This window comes from Mauremys reevesii, linkage group 2 (assembly GCF_016161935.1).
Source record: "Mauremys reevesii isolate NIE-2019 linkage group 2, ASM1616193v1, whole genome shotgun sequence".
Taxonomy (NCBI): Eukaryota; Metazoa; Chordata; order Testudines; family Geoemydidae; genus Mauremys; species Mauremys reevesii.
In genome coordinates, this window is record NC_052624.1 from 261,098,049 (window position 1) to 261,118,319 (window position 20,271).

At 44.8% G+C, this 20,271-nt stretch overlaps 1 protein-coding gene across 5 annotated transcripts in view; it reads right to left on the reverse strand.

Annotated features, from left to right (window-relative positions):
• The window catches only part of TRPS1 (transcriptional repressor GATA binding 1), a 326,956-nt gene that overhangs the window by 196,231 nt on the left and 110,454 nt on the right, over window positions 1-20,271 (reverse strand). For all 5 annotated transcript variants that reach the window (XM_039525654.1, XM_039525658.1, XM_039525657.1 and 2 more), the window contains one exon: window positions 2,369-3,498. In XM_039525654.1, coding sequence (XP_039381588.1) covers window positions 2,369-3,498 — 1,130 coding nt within the window. The remainder of the gene's footprint in view (window positions 1-2,368; window positions 3,499-20,271) is intronic.

Below are 20,271 nucleotides of genomic sequence, written 5' to 3' on the forward strand. Positions count from 1 at the left end.
GAATTGGCTGCCATAAGGACGTGAATCGGAAGACTGGCTCTGTTCATCTTCATATAGCAATGCTAACACTTAAAAATAAAGTGACATTTTAGACCAACAACATAAAAACAATCATCTGGAAAAATATCTTGTGGGATGGCATCAACAGATGAAAGAGTGCTTGCTCCCAGTTTGAAAGGAATTAGGGCTGTCAAGCGATTAAAAAAAAATTAATCGCACGATGAATCGCACTGTTAATAACAAAATACCATTTATTTAAATATTTTTGAATGTTTTCTACATTTTCAAGTATATTTATTTCAATTACAACACAGAATACAAAGTGTACAGTGCTCACTTTATATTTATTTTTTATTACAAATATTTGCACTGTAAAAAACAAAATAGTATTTTTCAGTTCACCTACTACAAGTACTGTAGTGCAATCTCTTTATCGTGAAAGTTGAACTTGCAAATGTAGAATTATGTACAATAAAAGCCTGCATGCAAAAATAAAACAACGTAAAACTTTACAGCCCACAAGTCCTTTTTCAGTCAATCGCTCAGCCTACAAATCCACTCAGTCCTACTTCTTGTTCAGCCAATTGCTCAGACAAACAAGTTTATTTACATTTGCAGGAGACAATGCTGCCTGCTTCTTTTTTACACTGTCACCTGAAAGTAAGAACAGGCATTCACATGACACTGTTGCAGCCGGCATTGCAAGATATTTACGTGCCAGATGCTCTAAAGATTCATATGTCCTTTCATGCTTTAACCACCATTCCAGGAGACATGTGTCCATGCTGATGACAGGTTCTGCTCGATAACAATCCAAAACAGTGCGGACCAATGCATGTTCATTTTCATCATCCGAGTCAGATGCCACCAGTGGAAGATTGATTTTCTTTTTTGGTGGTTTGGGTTCTGTACTTTCTGCATCAGAATGTTGCTCTTTTAAGACTTCTGAAAGAATGCTCTACACCTCATCCCTCTCAGATTTTGGAGGACATTCCAGATTCTTAAATTTTGGGTGGAGTGCTGTAAATATTTTTAGAAATTTCACATTGTTATCTTCTTTGCATTTTGTCAAATTTGTAGTGAAAGTGTTCTTAAAATGAACAACGTGCTGAGTCATCATTTGAGACTGCTATAACATGAAATATATGGCAGAATGCGAGTAAAACAGAGCAGGAGACATACAATTCTCCCCCACAGAGTTCAGTCACTAATTTAATTAACGCATTATTTTTTAACGAGCGTCCTCAGCATGGAAGCATGTCCTCTAGAACGATGGGCAAAGCATGAAGAGGCATATGAATCTTTAGCGCATCTGGCATATAAATATCTTGTGACACCAGCTACAACAGTGCCATGCAAATGCCTGTTCTCACTTTCAGGTGACATTGTAAATAAGAAGAGGGGAGCTTTATCTCCTGTAAATGTAAAAAAACTTGTTTCTTTTAGTGACTGGCTGAACAAGACGTAGGACTGAGTGGACTTGTAGCTCTAAAGTTTCACATTGTTTTGTTTGAGTCCCGTTATGTAACAAAAAAACCCTACATTTGTAAGTTGCACTTTCATGATAAAGAGATTGCACTGCAGTACTTGTATGAGGTGAATTGAAAAATACTATTACTTTTGTTTATCATTTTTACAGTGCAAATATTTGTAATAAAAAATAATATAAAGTGAGCACTATACATTTTGTATTCTGTGTTGTAATTAAAATCCTTATATTTGAAAATGAAGAAAAAAATCCAAAAATATTTAATAAATTTCAATTGGTATTCTATTAACAGTGACATTGTGATTAATGTTTTTAATCGCAATTAATTTTTTTGAATTAAATCGCATGAGTTTACTGCAATTAATCGACAGCCCTAAAAGGAATACTAAAGAACAGCAGAATGTCCTTAATCATTGAAATGTTGGAATTGGGGATGGAAAATACTACAAAAACGTAGTTAATAAGATTATTGTACTATAAAGCATGAAAGAAATAGTTCTATAGTCAGTCTTGGATTCCCTTTATAAATGAAGATATCAGCTTTCTGGCAGAAAGTAGCTAGAAGTATTTCTGATAGAAAACAACTCAGCGAATCTCAAATATGTAGGAACCACAGCATTCACACAAGTCCAAATTTTGCTCTTAGGTGCACTGGTTTAAATCTAGAGTAACTCCATTGACTTACCTGGAGTTTGACCAAAGTAAATGTGAGTTGGATTTGGCACTATATAACCAGATATAGAGATACACCTATATGAATTCCCATTTTGATCTAATTTCAAGTTTCTCCAGTATACTAGGATCCCTGACATCTCATAGAAGTGTTCAGGGTTTGTTTGTTTTGTGTTTTACTATATGTAATTTTAAAATTCACTGTACCTGTAGTGTCGGGAAATCTCTTCTTCCACCTGGGTAATAAAGTCACATTTGGTACATGAGTGTTCTTTGTTCTCTTTGAGTGTCAGGGGCCCATCCATCCCTTGAAGGGTATTTGCTTCTTGTTTGACATCAGATGTCTGGGCTTCATGTGCGTTCTCATAATGAAGCAGGAGAATATCTACATCAGGAGTGGAGAATGAGCACTGATCGCACTGGTGTTTGACTCTAGAGCTTCCTGTCACCCCAGGAGACAAGTGCAAGAGCAAGAGAGCACAGTGGGAACAATTACTTTTTCTGCAAGCAAACGGATAAGTAATATCTCCAAGGTGCTTTTCTGGACTGCAGAGGCCTCGAGGACAGAACTGACAGTGTTTAATGGTACATTTGTGAATGTTGTGTAGCTGCTGATAATGACGGAGAAGTGGGCCCACCACTATTATTTCTGGGCCATGGCTCTTTGAGTACCTAAAGTCACAGAACTGACAGTTGTAGCTTGTCACAACGTTATCCTCTCCGCCTTTGCTAGAGAAGTCTTTCTTTTTCGCCATACTAGAACCCTTTTCTGTCTTTGTTACTAGCTCCCCCTCTGCATTTTTGGCTAGGTCATTCTGATTAATGACAGATCCTCTTGAAAGTTTATCATTTAGATCAGGATGAGGGCTTCCTGATTGGTTCCCCCCATGCTGTTTGCTGTAATGTTCTAATAGTTTGAGAGAGTTGGATGATTCACAACTGAAACTGCAAAATTTACACCAGTAGTAACTGGTGGCATCTGTATCATTTTGTCTAGAAGAATCTATGGGTTTGATAGGCACCGAGTATCCAACTGGTGTGTTGTCTCCTGCTTTTACGGTGATTTTGTCCTGCCACTTCCCCAAGTCTCCAGAATCACATGATCGAAGAGTAGGACTGGATTTATTAGAGTTTTTCTCTGAAGGTTTCCCCGATTCAGAGGAAGGAAGGGCGGCTTTCATTTTGTTCGGGTGAGTCTGTAAGAAGTGTTGCTCTAGTTCATTCGATGAGTTGCCCATGTAGGTGAAATTGCAGAATTTGCAGCGGAAGTACTTGGTGTTGCCTTGGCAATCTGGAGTTTTCCGTCCAATGCCGATAAAGGTTCCACCTAAAGTAACCTATGAAAAAATAATGCAATAATTTTAGCTATACTGAAGAATTGTTCAAACACCAAATAGGAAAAAAAGAAATTACACAAAAATTTAAGGATACATTTTAATAAGACCTACATCACTAATGTCCTGTAACAACTATGTCATAAAATAGTAAAACCCTTCACTTCTGCAGCACTTTACATCTGAAGATCTCAATGTGCTTTACAAAGTTGAATAAATATTGTGCCCATTTTTCAGTTGTGGAAATTGAGGCACACATAGGTTAAAAAGACTTGCCCAGTTTCATAGAGCTGGACCTGGATATCTCTTGACTCAATTCCCATCTTTCTTCTGTACATATATAGCCACCATTATTGTTACATTTGAGCACATCACAATCTTTAACTCACAACATCCATTTTAGGTAGGGGAGTACTATTATCTCCATTCTACAGATGAAGAATTGAGGTACAAAGAGGCTAAGTGACTCACCCAACATCACACAGGAAGTCTGTGGCAGAGTAGGGACATGACCCCAGTTCTCTAAAATACCAGACTATTACCACTGTACCATCCATTCTTCACTGCTCTAAAGTACTACCCCATTCTCCTCTTTAAAATCAAGCTACTCTAGATATCTGTCAATGGGAGACTTTTCTGAGCATTTTAGCAGGCCCCCAGTCTTGATCTGCCAATATGAAAAAGAATTTGGAGTGGAAGTCAGTATTACAGCATAAGGAGTACCACTGTTTTATGAATCTGGACACACAAAAATGAAATTTGAAAACTGAATTCAGTTGCCTGCGCCTGATTACGTCCATTCCTTCAACTACAGAGCATTCTTGCAACAGCATCCAGTATCCGCCGAGACTCCTTTTTAGAAATATGGGGGTTGCTGTCTGAACCGAAAGGCAATTTTCTCAAAGATTACTCAATGCAGACATTCTCCAAGGAAATCTTCTGTTCTTTTCCTATAAAGAGCTCTAACTCAGTAAAATAAGAATGAAAAAATTACAGTAGAAAAATGGCATGTAGCAAAGAAAGAAACCTACTACACCCAAAACCATGACATCACTAATTTAAAAAAAAAAAGTAGGTCTACTTAACTGTTCTCATGATCTATGAGCACATGGATTGCAGGAAGGAAGGAAGCAAGGCTTCCAGGCTTATGTTATTAAAATCTCTGTTCTCATAGCAAGCAGTCCTGCCCTTCCCATGAGTGCACCACACCTGCCTTGTGACATCATAGAGAGATTTGCTGCTCCTGTACAACTGGTTTGATGGCCAAAAAAGGAACGGGGGAGGGAAGGGGAAAAAGTCTCTCATGACAAAAATGTCACTGCAGTTTTACTTCTTTTCCTGAATTATAACAATTACACACTATTCAGCGACCAATTACCCACCCACCCTTCACCCAGTTCACCCTTTGTATACCATTCCTAATAAGCAGAGATGTCAGTGGAAACATCAATGCAGCAGTGCCATGCCTTGGATTTTTCTGTATGAGAGGGGCTTAAATGAGGGCATATAACGTTTCGACACACTCCGTGCAGGGTCAGATTTTCATTCCCCCAACTGTTAAGTGAATTACTGCTTTTCTCCAGGATTCAGTTGTAATGCATTAGGCAAATGGTGTAATTATTTTTTTCTTCCCCTCCTCAACAGCTGTGCCACAGAGCAAGCATGTGATCACCGCTCATTCAGAATCACACCATACGGAAAGACTCAGACATACAAAGAGCATGAAATGTAAACATTTTAAAATGCATATAATAGAAATGCCTTTTAGCTATTTAGCTTGGAGTATAAGATGCTTATGCCTTGTATGCCATCAGCACTAAACACGTATAGTGAGTCAATGGGTTGCTAAATCATGGTATAAAAATGCTTTTCAGCCTCTGATTCTTGTTTTAAAAAACATGATTCCAATGAGCTGGTTAAAACTTTTTTCTGATAAGCTGAAATGAAATCTGTGTGCGTCTGGCAAAGATATTAAAATAGATAACCGCGAGATTGAAAGGCACCCTGGTATAACCAGGAGTTAGCATTGTCATAGGGCTTGAGAGTCCCAATTTCAGGCTAAGAATCTGGCTCGGAGGAGTTCTTTGGGGAGAGGCCAGTTTTGGGGGACTGACTCTACTGCAGAGGACCTTTAGTTCCTATCGCTAAAAACAGGATAGCAAAAATTGTAGGCAAAACATGCTGGGACTGACCCACTGAAGTCACTGGGAACTGCAGCTACTCCACCAGATTTGGCTCATTATCTCTTTATCCATCACGTTATTTCAAATCTTCAAAGTTTCACTGATGTTCGGTGAAACATCTCTGCCTTTAATTTAAAGGGGCATTGAAGGAATTAAAGAAAACAGAAAATAACAGCCACTCATTGTGTGATTAACTCAGTTGCAAAGAGATCTGGTTTTGCTCATTCAGTCAGTGTTTGTTTGTTTATTTTGCTGTTGCATTGAATAACCAGCCAAAATACTTTACCTTAAGTGGCTCTCATGAGTAAATACATCCATTATTCTTAGGAGTCCATCTAGAGAGCCTACAGACAACAAGACCATCTTTGCAGGCGCTCTTTGGATATCAGTTAGGAAGCAGGAGTGACAATAAGTCCAGCTGCTGCTTGTTGCTAATTACTTTTATTTCTGAACATTGGAAAAACATATTAAGCAAATCAACAGAGTAGCTGTAAATGAATATATTTTTGTAACTTTTCTTAATCCTGATTAATGCCCTACATAGCAAGTTTGGTGTCCCATGCGAATCTCCTTCTCTGTAACATGAGGATAAAAGAGAATTAAGAATTTACAGTATATCTTGTGCTTACCAATTGCAATAGAGGGGGAAAAAAATCTTTAAAACACTGGAATGTAACTGATTACCAATTGTTGGACCGGGGTTTCACTGAGTATCCTGCCACAATTTAAAATAATGGATCCTATTAGCAGAAGGTGTACGTGAAAGGTAACATAAGGTCATCTTAATATTATTACACTCAAGAGTCATTTTTCAAGCAGAGAAAATCTATTTAAAGCCTCCGCTAGGGTCACCAGGTAAAGGAACAAGGAAACTAGCTTCCATATAGCAAGGCTAGCAGAAGCACTTGAAGGAAAGTGGTAATGGTATAAACTAAAACTGCCTCAGCTTTCAGCCAGCCAAATTTGGATGAAGCCTACCCATTTGCCAAAGTGTTTGGATTCGTGCATTCTACTCAAGTCTTGGCCTGACTTTCAGATTTCTCAGTTACATATCATATCTCTATGTAAGGACAGCAAATTCTCTCTCTCTCTCTGTGTATATATACATTTTTCCCTCTTGCTCTCTTTCCTTTTCCAGAGAGAATGGAATAAAAGGGAGAGAGAGAGGAGGAGGCGGGGGGAGGGGGAGGAGGTGCGTACGAAATAAGTCATATCCCATCCACATTTCTCTGAAATTTCAAAGGTGACGTCTGGCTTCAGGTACTTACTCAAAGCGTTCATTCCCATTCCCCTCACGCCCTCTGTGTTTTACTTTCTAACCCATATGTTCCCTGCCAGCACAAAAATCACAAGGAAGAGGACAAAGCAACACTAAAACACTTCAGTTCTAATCGAGCTGTGGAGTCCAACTTTACTCTTCCCACAAGCAGTAGTGCAGAGTCAGCAGGGCTGGGGTTAAAAAAACATCCTCAGACCTATGGCTCCCAGGCAGATACACAGAGGGATGACTCATATTCAGCATTCTCCTGTAGCAGGCCCTCCTTAGGATGGAAAAAATAGTTTAGTGACTAGAGCAGTGGACTTGAACTCAGGAGTCCAGGTCCCATTCCCACCTCAGCCACAGATGTAAATGAAAGTTACAAGCCTAAATACCTTTGAGGATCTGAGCCTTTTATGGATTAAACTGAAATAAATCCCATTAGTAAGGATCACTAGTCTAAAGCATCTAAAAATCAAAACTCTTTTTAGTTAATGGTTTAATTCATTCATGAATGTCAACAATTATCAGTAGAGTTCAGTCTTAAATTACTGGCCATGCTAACAGGCTATGACCAAAATGACAATAGGGATTCAGTTAATCTCTTCAATAGAATTAAATTTATGCTTCTTTTCCATTATTGTTAAAAACAGCCAGAAAATATAAAAGAAGCTGGTAAGAGGAAGCTTGATTTTGTTAAATGTCAGTATTTCTTAAATATGTTGTTGTTGTTGTAGCAGTGTTGGTCCCAGGATATTAGAGAGACAACTTAACTCATGTTAGATCTTGAAGGATTGAGACGACCCAAAAGAAAGAGTGGAAAATGCACTTAAAACTGTTCTAGATGGTAACCATGTGTAAGAAACACTGGAGAAACAAGGTGTGTGAGGTAATATCTTTTATTGGACCAACTGCTGTTGGTAAACAAGAGAAGCTTCAGATCTGTAAGCATGACAGTCTGTCTATCTCACCAGCAGAAGTTGGCCCAATAAAAGATATTACCTCACCCATCTTGTTTCTCCAGTGTTCCTTACAGATGATTACTACTTAGTACAATTTCAAGTGCATTCTTCACTCTTTTGGGTATTCTCAATCCTTCAAGATCTAACTTCCATAGCAGCTACAAGCCTCTGTGTACATTTAGTATACAACATTTCTTAAAGGCCTTCTGGGGTTTTCCATTATAAAATTTATTCCTAGGTAGTTTTTTAAGTAAATAAGGTGTTTATATAGCCTCAACCATTTTGTCTTTAGATGTGCAAAACATCTGTATCTTTATTTTGCTCCTATAAATCATTATTAAGAGAATTCATTAGAGCATTCAATGGGTACACTATAAAACATCACCTATAGGTGGGGGAAGGTTTTTGCCTTTTTTTACTGTACATGCTTTTATACAGTATCTCATCACTTAACATTTTAGTTATTTTCCTCAAAAATGTGACTTTAAGCAAAATGATGTTAAGCAAATCCAATTTCCCCATAAGAATTAATGTAAATAGGAGATTTAGGTTCCAGGGAAATTTTTTTCATCAGACAAAAGACTATATGAGATATATATATACACACCCACCCACAGTGTAAGTTTTATACAATTTAATACTGTTCACAGTCATGATGATTGTGAAGCTCGGTTGAGACGGTGAAGTCAGAGAGTGGGCTAATTCCCAGGGCGTGCCTTACTGCTAAATGATAAACTAGCAATTGGCTGAGCCCTCAAGGGTTAACACATTGTTGTTAATGTAGCCTCAACTCTACAAGGCAGCACGAATGGAGGGAGGGGACATACACCGTGTGTGTCAGCAGGGCCGGCTCCAGACCCCAGCGCGCCAAGCGCATGCTTGGGGCGGCGTGCCGCGGGAGGGTGGCAGGCAGCTCCGGTGGACCTCCCGCAGGCATGGCTGTGGAGGGTCTGCTGGTCCCGCGGCTTTGGTGGAGCATCCACAGGCGTGCCTGCGGGAGGTCCACCGGAGCCGCGGGACCAGCGGACCCTCTGCAGGCACGTCTGCAGGAGGTCCACCGGAGCCGCGAGACCAGCGACCGCCAGAGCGCCCCCCCACGGCCTGCCGCCCTGCTTGGGACGGCGCAATTCCTAGAGCCGCCCCTGTTTGTGTGTGTGAGAGAGATGTGCATTGCCCCTTTAAGTACACTGACCCCACTCTAAGTACACTGCCTTTTTAAATAGATCAGCAAGTTGAGAGAGCAGCTCCTGCCAGCAAGCTCCCTCCATCCTGAGCCCTGTCATGTTCTCCCCTCCCCCCAACTCTTTGTAAATGGGGTAAGTGGTGCAGAAGCAGGGAGGAGGGGGACACCTAGACATTAGACCCCCTCTTCTCCCCCTACCCCCGCACAGCAAGCAGGAGGCTACCTGGAGCAGCTCCAAGGCAAAGGGCAGGAGCAGCACATGGCAGTGGGGTGAGGGGCAGCTGAACTACGTGGCAATTGCTAGCCTGCTGGGCAGCTGCTGCACAGGGAACTTATGGGAGCAGGGAGCTGATAGGGGGCTGCCAGTCCACCCTCGTTCCAAGCCCCCACCAGCTAGCTCCAACAGGCTGCTCCTCCTGCGATAGGGTGACCAGATCACCCAGGTCAAATATCGGGACATGCGGGGGAGGGGGGGGGAGACAGGGACAGAGAGGAAAAAAATGGCGGCAGAGCAAAAAAAAAAAAAAATCCCCCACCCCCGATTCCTCCTCCCTCCGCAAGCGCTGGAGGGAGGCCCGGGAGACTCAGGGGAGCGCGGGGCTGGGGTGAGTGTGAGTCTGGCCTGGCCCCAAGCAGGCAGGACTCGGGCGCGGTACCTGGAGGGAGAGTAGGGGGCGGCCTGCAGGGCCAGGCGGCGGTTGTTCTCCCCACCTGGGCAGCGGGACTTGGGAGCAGCCGCTGCTGCAGCTCCCACTGCCGCGGGGGGAGGAAGCGGCCGCTGGCCAAGCTTGGCGGCTGCGGCTCTAGCACCCATTAACCCCCCGAGCCCGGGCCTGCTGCGGGGACCCAGCGCGCACCCAGCCCCTGGCCAGTCGCGTCTGGGCTGGCTGCCCAGCTGGTGCAATCCCGCGGGCGGCCCCGGAGTGGGGGCAGCAGGCCCCAGCCCCCCCATCCCACTTGGGTCCCGCAGGAGAACGAATGGGGCTGGGCTGCCGATGCCTCCGCTGCGGGATTACACCAGCCGGGCAGCCAGCCCAGACACGACTGGCCAGGGGCTGGGCGCAGCATGCGTGCTGCTGGGTCCCTGCAGCAGGCCCGGGCTCGGGGGGTTCTGGCCCGGGCGCCAAAGCCGCAGCCGCTGAGCGCCACGTGCTTGGCCGCCTCCCCGCGGCAGTGGGAGCTGCAGCAGCGGCTGCTCCCGAGTCCTGCTGCCCAGGTGGGGAGAACAGCCGCCGCCTGGCCCCGCGGGCCGCCCCCCCTACTCTCCCTTCAGGTACCAAGTCCTGCCTGCTCGGGGCCAGGCCAGACTCACACTCACCCCGGCCCCGCACTCCCCTGCGTCTCCTGGGCATGGCATGCTTGGCAAGAGGCGGGGATTTGGGGAGGGAGCCAATGGGGGAAGGAGGGGGCAGAGTCAGGGTGGGGGAGGGCGCGAGCCCTTCTGGGCTCCGGAGCCTTTGCTTGTTTGTCCAGTGTCCCGACCTAACATTGGTCGGGACACGGGATAAACAAGCAAATATCGGGACAGTCCCGATAAAATCGGGACGTCTGGTCACCCTATCCTGCAAGCAGTGGACAAAGCAGGCGGCTGCCAAACTACGTTATAAGGGAGCATTGCACAACTTTAAACAAGGATGTTCCCAAATTGATCAGAAACATAACAACGAAATATTAACTGGGACAACTTTAAGTGAGGAGTTACTGTACTACAACTGGGTCACCCTTCTTTCGTGTTCTGGTGTTTTAGAATTTTTAACTCCCCCTTAGTCTAATAATTACAGCAAGGGAGTAGGCATCAGAACTCCTGGGTTCTATTCTTGGCTTTGCAACCTTAGCTAAGTCACTTTTTCACTTTCTGGCTCAGATTCCCCATCTAAAAGATGGGCAGTGTTTGGAGTTTTCATGTTTTTAATATGTTAAGATCAAGCTGAAAAGCACTTTACAAAAGGCAATTTATTTATAACACATTTCTGGTAGATATTTGAATTTATGTTGCTTTTATTTAAGTCTCTAACTCTTGATGATGTCATGACCTTTTTGGAGTTGTAGAGGATTGGTTGTTTTTTTTGTTTGTTTGTTTGTTTTTCATTTTTTAATTGTTATAGGATGCCTGCACCCCTTGTTTCTTTTTTATGGACAAGTATAAAGATTTTTTCAGTGTTTTTAAATCTAAGAGGGTGTTTTTATTTGATTTTCCTGACCCAGAATACCCTCCCTCACAACTTTACTTGCTTTTCTCTTTTCCAAATCCAATCCTGAAATCATTAGTATGGCAAATGGCTTAGATTATTTTTCTGATTTAACAGAACAGCAGTCTACCAAGAAATATATAGTATCTGCCAGTTACTCTCTTTATCTATTTTAGAAAGTGAATTCCGCCTGTAGGAACTAACATCCTACATGCACATAACAGGCTCAGGCTCAACACTCAAGGGTTGATAGTATAAGTTCAGCCTCTGCACCCATGAAATCCTTGGCTTCTGGTGTGACTGTTGATTAGGATGCACGTGGTCAGGGTGATTTCTCAAAAACTGACTTTTGCCTACTTGCAACTGGACCAGGCAATGAAGTTGGAGCATCAGATGTTAATCAATCTTCATTTCTGATTACCTGGGTCACATTTCAGTCACTAACCAGGAGGTGAAAGGCTGTAGATCCCTTACCAATCCCTTGTACTATCCAGTTTTCCATTTGCCAATTACTCTTAATCTTCTAATCCTAAAATATTTTCTAATGCTCCTGTTTATCCAGTTGCTTTGCACAATATAGCATCCAGAACATTTTAACAAACCCACACTTATGAAGTTCTTCATGTCATGCAGGCCAGGACAGATTCTTTGCTTTAATGCTTGTTTCTATAAAACCACACTACCAGTTCCTTAAACTCTGATAGGAAGAACTACCTCTCACAACATGGGAGAATCTTTAGGGTATATCTACCCTTTGAATTATGCACTAAACAGCTATTAATGCATGTGCAGGAAGAATCGAGCTGTGTTAGCAATGCGAAGAGCCAATGTAGTCCCCAAGCTTTCTGTGTTATTTGCATCTCTTAAGCAAGTATCTATGGGAGTCACAGTCACTTGAAATAAGCATGCTCTTCTCAGGATTCATTCCATTCCTATTAAAGTCAATGGGAGATTTGGCACAGACTTTAAAAGATAGTAAGATCAAGCCTTTTGTTTAAAAAAAAAAAAAAAAGGGTGATGGAACCACAATAGTTTTTAATTTAAGGCCATCAGGCCAGATTCTGTTAAAACAATGGAAGCCAGTGGCACTCAGAAACTCGGTTTGCATTTAAAGTACTGTACACCAATACTTAACACCAGAGAAAAGATAACACATCATACCATTCTTCATACCCTTAAAATATGTTTTACAATTACAGGACAGATCTTTGGCTGTTGTAAGTTAACATAGCCCCATTAACTTCAATGTAGCTACACTGATTTACACCAATGTGCTACATTGATTTACACCAATGAAGGATCTGGCCTCATAATTTTAGAAAGCTTTATTTTCTGTGCTTTTCTTCTTTTTTTTTTGTTTTGTTTTTTGTTTTTGTCTTATATCTAAGTGTCTCCTTTATTTTTATAACTTTTACCAGCTCTCTTCATCAACAGACATAATACACCACTGGCGATCACTAGCATAAGGACTAAAATACAAGCAATACATCAAAAAAGGAGAGACGTTAACAGAGCCCGTCCCAGAACACTGAAAATGATTCTCCAATCTATAGCACTTTTCTACGACTGTAACAATAACCTGTGTTAGAACTAAAAATGCTGATCTAAATATCTGTTCTACAGCTGGTGTAATTTGTCCTCAAATGCTTTGACTGACAAAGACTGAGTGGATCATAAAGGTTTCAGTTTAGACTGCATCTTACTTTGGGGCACAATGTCTCAAGGTCTGGCAGTTCTGGAACGTATAGCTATTTTAGATCAAAATAATCATTTTTAGAATTTACTATCTTAAGCACTATATATTTAGAAAGCTCCCAGTAGATAGCCTAATATATGCAGAGATTCCATTTGAGCTAATACTGGGTATGTGTTTTGACGATGCAAACATTCTGAACCAGACTGCAAGACCTTAACTCGTATGAGTGAGCACTCACAAGAGAAGTCCAATTCACTTCAACAGGTCTATTTGTGTAGATACCTGTGTATCAACAGGAGAATTTTTTTTTTAATATTACCCTATGTCAGTGTTACCAAGTGCTTATTTATTATGTGATGGAGCAAGGCCGGATGGCTACAGGAAAGTATTGAGGAGCAGGTATGTTAGCTCCAGGCTAAGCAAATCCCTAGTACCATGGGAACCAAAATGGCAGTTGCTCCAGGCTAATCAAGGCACCTGGGGCCAATTAAGAACTTTCTAGACGGCACCGGAGAGAGCTACATTGATTGGAGCACCTGCAGCCAATCAGAACAGGCTAATCAAGGCACCTGGGACCAATTAAGAACTTTCTAGAAGGTACCGGAGAGAGCTACATTGATTGGAGCACCTGCAGCCAATCAGGACAGGCTAATCAAGGCACCTGGTATAAAAAGGGGAGCTCACTCCAGTCTAGGGAGGAGGAGCCAGAGAAAAGAAGTGCGCATGATGAGCTGGGAGCAAGAGACAAAAGGAACTAAGAACTGAGAGGGGGTACTACTGGAGGATTGAGGAAAACACCATACAATCAAACAGCATCAGACACCAGGAGGATCCTGTGGTGAGGATAAAGAAGGTGTTTGAAGGAGGCTATGGGGAAGTAGCCCAGGGAGCTGTAGCGGTCAAGCAGCGGTTACAAGTAGCACTATAGAGACTGCTGCAATTCACAGGGCCCTGGGCTGGAACCCGGAGTAGAGGGCGGGCCCGGGTTCCCCCCTAGCCCCGCTACTCCTAATCAGACATAGGAGTAGTTGATCCAATCTATGGGTTTCATCCAAGGGGAAAACCACTGCAGGGAAGAAATCCGCCAATAAACGCAGGACCTACTAGAGGAGAGGAGGAACTGTGCCACAACTGGTGTCAGGGGTGGGATCTTTGGTGTGCACAGCATGGCGGAAGAATGAGGGTGATTTAAACACACACACACACACACACACAAAGAGGAAGGGGATTACAATTTGTTACCACAATGGATGAGGTAGTACGGGCACTGATACAAGCCACGGCAGCCCAGCAGGATGCTACCCGTGTCCAGGCAACTGCCCAGCAAGAAGCAGTGCGGCTGCAGCAAGAAACTAACTGCCTGCTGATGGACCAAGCTGTTCAAGACCGAGCTATGTTGCAGGAACTGGTAAGCCAGGTAAAGACCCTTGCAGAAATGAACCGTGGGCATGATGGGACACAGCTCATACGGGCCAGCCATTGGCTGCAGAAAATGACACGGGAAGATGATGTAGAGGCATACGTTCTGGCCTTTGAGAGGACAGCTCTACGGGAGGCCTGGCCTCGAGATCAGTGGGCTGGCATCCTTGCCCCGTTCCTGTGTGGGGAGGCCCAGAAGGCCTACCATGATCTGCCTGAAGAAGCTGCAGCAGACTACTCCCAGCTGAAGGCAGAGATCTTGGCCAGATCTGGGGTAACATCCGCAGTACGGGCCCAGCGGTATCATGACTGGAGGTACCGGGAAGACAAAACCCCACGATCCCAATTATATGACCTCGTCCATCTCGCACGAAAGTGGTTGCAAACAGAATCCTGGAGTCCGGAAGAGATACTAGAGGTTCTGGTCATCGACCAGTACACGAGGGCACTGCCACCAGATCTCCGCAAATGGGTAGGCCAGAACGATCCGTGCACCTATGATGAGATGATCACGCTGGTAGAAAGACACATGACAGCCAGGGAATTGACCCAACTACGCAAGGAAAGCCCCTTCCGAAGCAAACACCCAACCCCAACCCGGGAAGGAGGGACAGCTAAACCCCTGGGGAGTCCTAGGTGGAGGAAGAGGGGGGCTGAAAACCAACAGAGACTCCAGAAGGAAGGGATTGGCCTGAGTGGAGGGAACCCTGTGACTAAAACCCCTAGCCCACAGGATGGGAGACTGACTAGAAATAGTTATAGATGTTATGCATGTGGGGAGTGGGGACACATAGCAGCACAGTGTCCCAGCACCGAAGAGCCTATGCAATGCAACTTGGGGGATTGGGAGGTCCCATGCTCCCTTATCCACCTGGCGGGCGTTGCGTTAGCCCCACATAACTATACCAGGCCAGTGAAGATAAATGGAACAGAAACTACAGCACTGGTGGACTCAGGAAGTGCTATCACCCTTATATCGGGTAAGCTGGTAAAAAGTAGCCAGCTGCTGCAAGCCAAACGTGTAGCAGTGACATGTGTGCATGGGGCCATGAGTCAATACCCCACCATCCCAGTGGAGATAGAGGTTCAGGGGAACCCCATTGAGGTGATAGTGGGCGTTGTACCTAAACTCCCATATCCTGTAGTTATTGGGAGAGACTATCCAGGGTTTGATAATTTACTTCCCCCTGAGAGGCTGCAGGGAAGTGGAGACCCTGTTGACAGCGACTCATCACTGGGGGAATGTCAACCCCCAATGTTTTCTGAGTTTTCTCAGGATCTATTCTCAGCCCCCAAAAAGGCCCAGAAGACAAAAAAAGAAAGGAAGGCCGCGAAGGCTTTGGGAACCCAGATCCTGACCCAAGGCCAGAAGACTGCGCTAGTAGGCAGACGGGCACGAACAGCCAACAGTGAAACTACCAACACGGAAGGTGAGCCGAAGGCTGGCCCCAGCCATGAGGGCGACAGGCCATTGGAGGAAGCAGAAGCCGGCCCCTGGGAGCTCAGGCAGGTTAGTCCTGGGAGAGAGACGTTTGGACGGGACCAGGCAGAGGACCCCAGATATGAGAACGTCAGGAAAGAGGTGGCTGAGATAGATGGGATACCAGTGGAGGGGAAGGTCCGAGGTCCAGGACCCTACTTTATAGTGAAGAAAGATCTCCTGTACCGTGTGGAGCAAATGCAGGAGCAGGAGATACATCAACTTCTGGTGCCACGAAAACATCAAAAAGCCATATTGAGCCTCGCCCACAGTCACTTGTTTGGAGGACACTTAGGGGTAGAGAAAACCCAGGCCAGGATCCTGCGGAGGTTCTTCTGGCCAGGGATACGTGAAGATGTCAGGCGATACTGCACCTCTTGTCCAGAGTGTCAGCTACATAGCCCTCGCCCACACTTACGGGCCCCCTTGATACCTCTTCCAATAATAGAGGTACCATTTGAACGCATAGCCATGGATCTGATTGGGCCCCTAGAGAAGACAGCTCGGGGCCACCACATGTGCTGGTTGTACTAGACTATGCAACCCGATACCTGGAAGCTGTCCCCCTATGCAACACAGCTTCCAAGACAATAGCTAAGGAGTTAGTACAGATATTTTCCCGGGTTGGGCTTCCCAAGGAGGTGCTGACTGATCAAGGGACACCTTTCGTGTCTAAATTGATGAAAGATCTCTGTTCATTGCTCCATGTACAAGCCCTACGGACCTCTGTATAGCACCCACAAACAGACGGCCTTGTGGAAAGGTTCAATAGGACCCTCAAGGCCATGATCAGGAAAGTGGTGAGCCGGGATGGGAAAGACTGGGATACCCTATTGCCTTACCTCATGTTTGCCATCCGGGAAGTTCCACAAGCCTCCACAGGCTTCTCTCCATTCGAACTATTATATGGGCGCCACCCCCGAGGCATATTGGATATAGCCAGAGAAGCCTGGGAAGAGGAGCCAAATCCCGGAAGAAACATAGTTGAGCATGTACTACAGATGAGGGATCGGATAGCCCAGGTTACACCCATTGTACGAGAACACTTGGAAAAAGCACAGGAGACCCAACGGACCCATTATAACCACCAAGCAAAGCTTCAACGGTTCCAACCGGGGGATCGAGTAATGGTCCTTGTGCCCACAGCAGAAAGTAAGCTGTTGGCCCAGTGGCAGGGACCCTATGAAGTAATTGAAGCCGTGGGAGAGGTAAACTATAAGGTACGGCAGCCAGGCCGCAGAAAACCGGAGCAAATTTACCACATCAATCTTCTAAAACCTTGGCATGATCGAGAGGCATGCTTAGTCCCCAGGAGGATAACGTACATGAGCAAGTAAAGATACCACCCAACTTGACGCCAATCCAAAAGATCGAGGCAACTGATATGATTAATCGTAACCGAGATGTTTTCTCTACAAAACCGGGGCGGACAACTGAGACCTATCACCATATCCGCACGATCCCTGGAGCCAAAATAACACTGAGACCCTACAGAATCCCAGCAGCCAAAAGAGAAGAAATCAAGGCTGAAGTAAAGAAAATGTTAGAATTAGGCGTTATTGAAGAATCCTACAGTCAGTGGTGCAGTCCAATTGTTCTAGTGCCCAAACCTGATGGTACCACAAGATTCTGTAATGACTTTCGCCGACTGAATGAAGTATCCCAGTTTGATGCATACCCCATACCATGCATCGACGAACTGGTTGACCGACTGGGTAGTGCCCGTTTCTTGACTACACTGGATCTGACAAAAGGGTATTGGCAGATTCCCCTGACCAAAGAAGCTAAAGAAAAGACAGCGTTCTCCACCCCAGACGGGCTATTCCAGTACACTGTTCTCCCTTTTAGGTTACATGGGGCCCCAGCCACATTCCAGCGCCTCATGGACAAGCTGCTGCACCCCCATACTAGTTATGCAGCTGTATACCTAGATGATGTCATCATCCATATGCCAGACTGGGGAACCCACTTGGAGAAGGTTGAGGCAGTGCTACGCACCTTAAGGCGGGCTGGCCTCACCGCTAATCCTGCTAAGTGCGCCATAGGACTAGCAGAAGCTAGGTACCTGGGATATATTGTAGGAAGGGGTATAGTGAAGCCCCAAACTAATAAACTAGAAGCGATTCAAAACTGGCCCCGGCCAACCCGAAAGAAGCAGGTCTGTGCATTCCTAGGCATGGTAGGCTACTACCGACGGTTTATTCCCCACTTCGCCAGCAGGGCAAGTCCTCTAACGGACCTGGTGAAGGATCGAGGTCCAGACATGGTAAAGTGGACCGACGCTGCAGAGGGGGCATTTGTAGACCTTCGGACGGCCCTCTGTAATGACCCCATACTCATAGCCCCAGACTTTACCAAGGAATTTATTTTACAGACAGATGCTTCTGAGGTGGGGTTGGGGGGAGTTCTGTCACAAATGATTGGAGATGAAGAACACCCGATTCTCTACCTAAGCAGAAAGCTGCTCCCACGAGAACAGAAGTATGCAGTAGTCGAGAGAGAATGCCTCGCTGTCAAATGGGCCATGGAGACGCTGCGTTATTACCTCTTGGGCCGGCGATTTACTCTTGTGACGGACCACGCACCCCCTCCAGTGGATGCAGAGAAATAAGGAAAAGAATGCAAGGGTCACCAGGTGGTTCTTATCCCTACAACCATTCCAGTTCCGTATACAGCATAGGGCTGGATGCCACCATGGCAACGCTGATGGTCTTTCACGAGCACACTGCCTGGCGTCCCAAGTTGCCCAACCTTATGGTGTTGCGCAGAGGGGGGGGGGATATGTGATGGAGCAAGGCCGGATGGCTACAGGAAAGTATTGAGGAGCAGGTATGTTAACTCCAGGCTAAGCAAATCCCTAGTACCATGGGAACCAAAATGGCAGTTGCTCCAGGCTAATCAAGGCACCTGGGGCCAATTAAGAACTTTCTAGAAGGCACCGGAGAGAGCTACATTGATTGGAGCACCTGCAGCCAATCAGGACAGGCTAATCAAGGCACCTGGTATAAAAAGGGGAGCTCACTCCAGTCTGGGGAGGAGGAGCCAGAAGAAAGAAGTGTGCATGAGGAGCTGGGAGCAAGAGACACAAGGAACTAAGAACTGAGAGGGAGTACTACTGGAGGATTGAGGAAAACACCATACAATCAAGCAGTATCAGACACCAGGAGGATCCTGTGGTGAGGATAAAGAAGGTGTTTGAAGGAGGCTATGGGGAAGTAGCCCAGGGAGCTGTAGCGGTCAAGCAGCGGTTACAAGTAGCACTATAGAGACTGCTGCAATTCACAGGGCCCTGGGCTGGAACCCGGAGTAGAGGGCGGGCCCGGGTTCCCCCCTAGCCCCGCTACTCCTAATCAGACATAGGAGTAGTTGATCCAATCTATGGGTTTCATCCAAGGGGAAAACCACTGCAGGGAAGAAATCCGCCAATAAGCACAGGACCTACTAGAGGAGAGGAGGAACTTTGCCACAATATGCACAAATATAATATTTTGTATTAAATCTCAAGATAATAACTAATACATCACTTGTTCTGTTCATAGTGATGAACTGTGGCTAAGTGGGGTCATCCTTAAATTTTTGAAAACCTAATGTCATAACTGTTGGAAACTAAATACCGAGGGAATCAGGATTCCCAGATAATATGCACAGTAAGTAGACATACCAGACTGCTGCTCCACTTCAGCCTACTGTTCATTTGGACTCATTCTAGATTTTTTCTGACTCTCATAGAATAAATCAAATTACTGAAATGCAATGGGAAATATGGGGAGCCAGCCAGACCTGGACAAAAAGAATTCTAACAGAGGACACAGGGGAAGGAAGAGAAAGGCCCACTGGCTTCTATGGCAACTATGGAGAACAGTAGATTCATCAGAGCATGTAAAAATTGCCTCTCCAAGTTACATCTCGTCTATAAAGACGACAAAGACATCTTCCCCTCATTAAATATTCTAGATAAGTCAAAGCCTACACAGCAGTAAGACCACAAGGTTCTATGGTCTGAATTATGTTCATCCTTATTTCTCAAAATCTCTCTGTTTTACAAGAAATAATAAAGGAGTTTGTGTACCTGGACTTGAACCCATATGTGCACCTGTATTTTGGGGATGAATAATAAAAACGTATTTCTAAAAGGTTGCACAGAGGCAGGTGTTGCTCGTGTGGTATCTTTCAAAACAGATTTGACTTCCCCCCCCGCCAAAAGCCCTTGCAAACCTAGTCCTTATCAGTCTAAAAACTGATACTGTATTTTTCTCTATTCTCTCTCCTTTTTCTATGGTGTGTTTGGGCGGGGCGGGGGAGGTTGTTTTTGTTTAATGATTTTTCTAAATAGGCCTTATGTACACAAAGTCCAAGAGTCAGTAGCAACCTCCACTGGTGAAACTTTCATATAGCTCAAAGCCTGA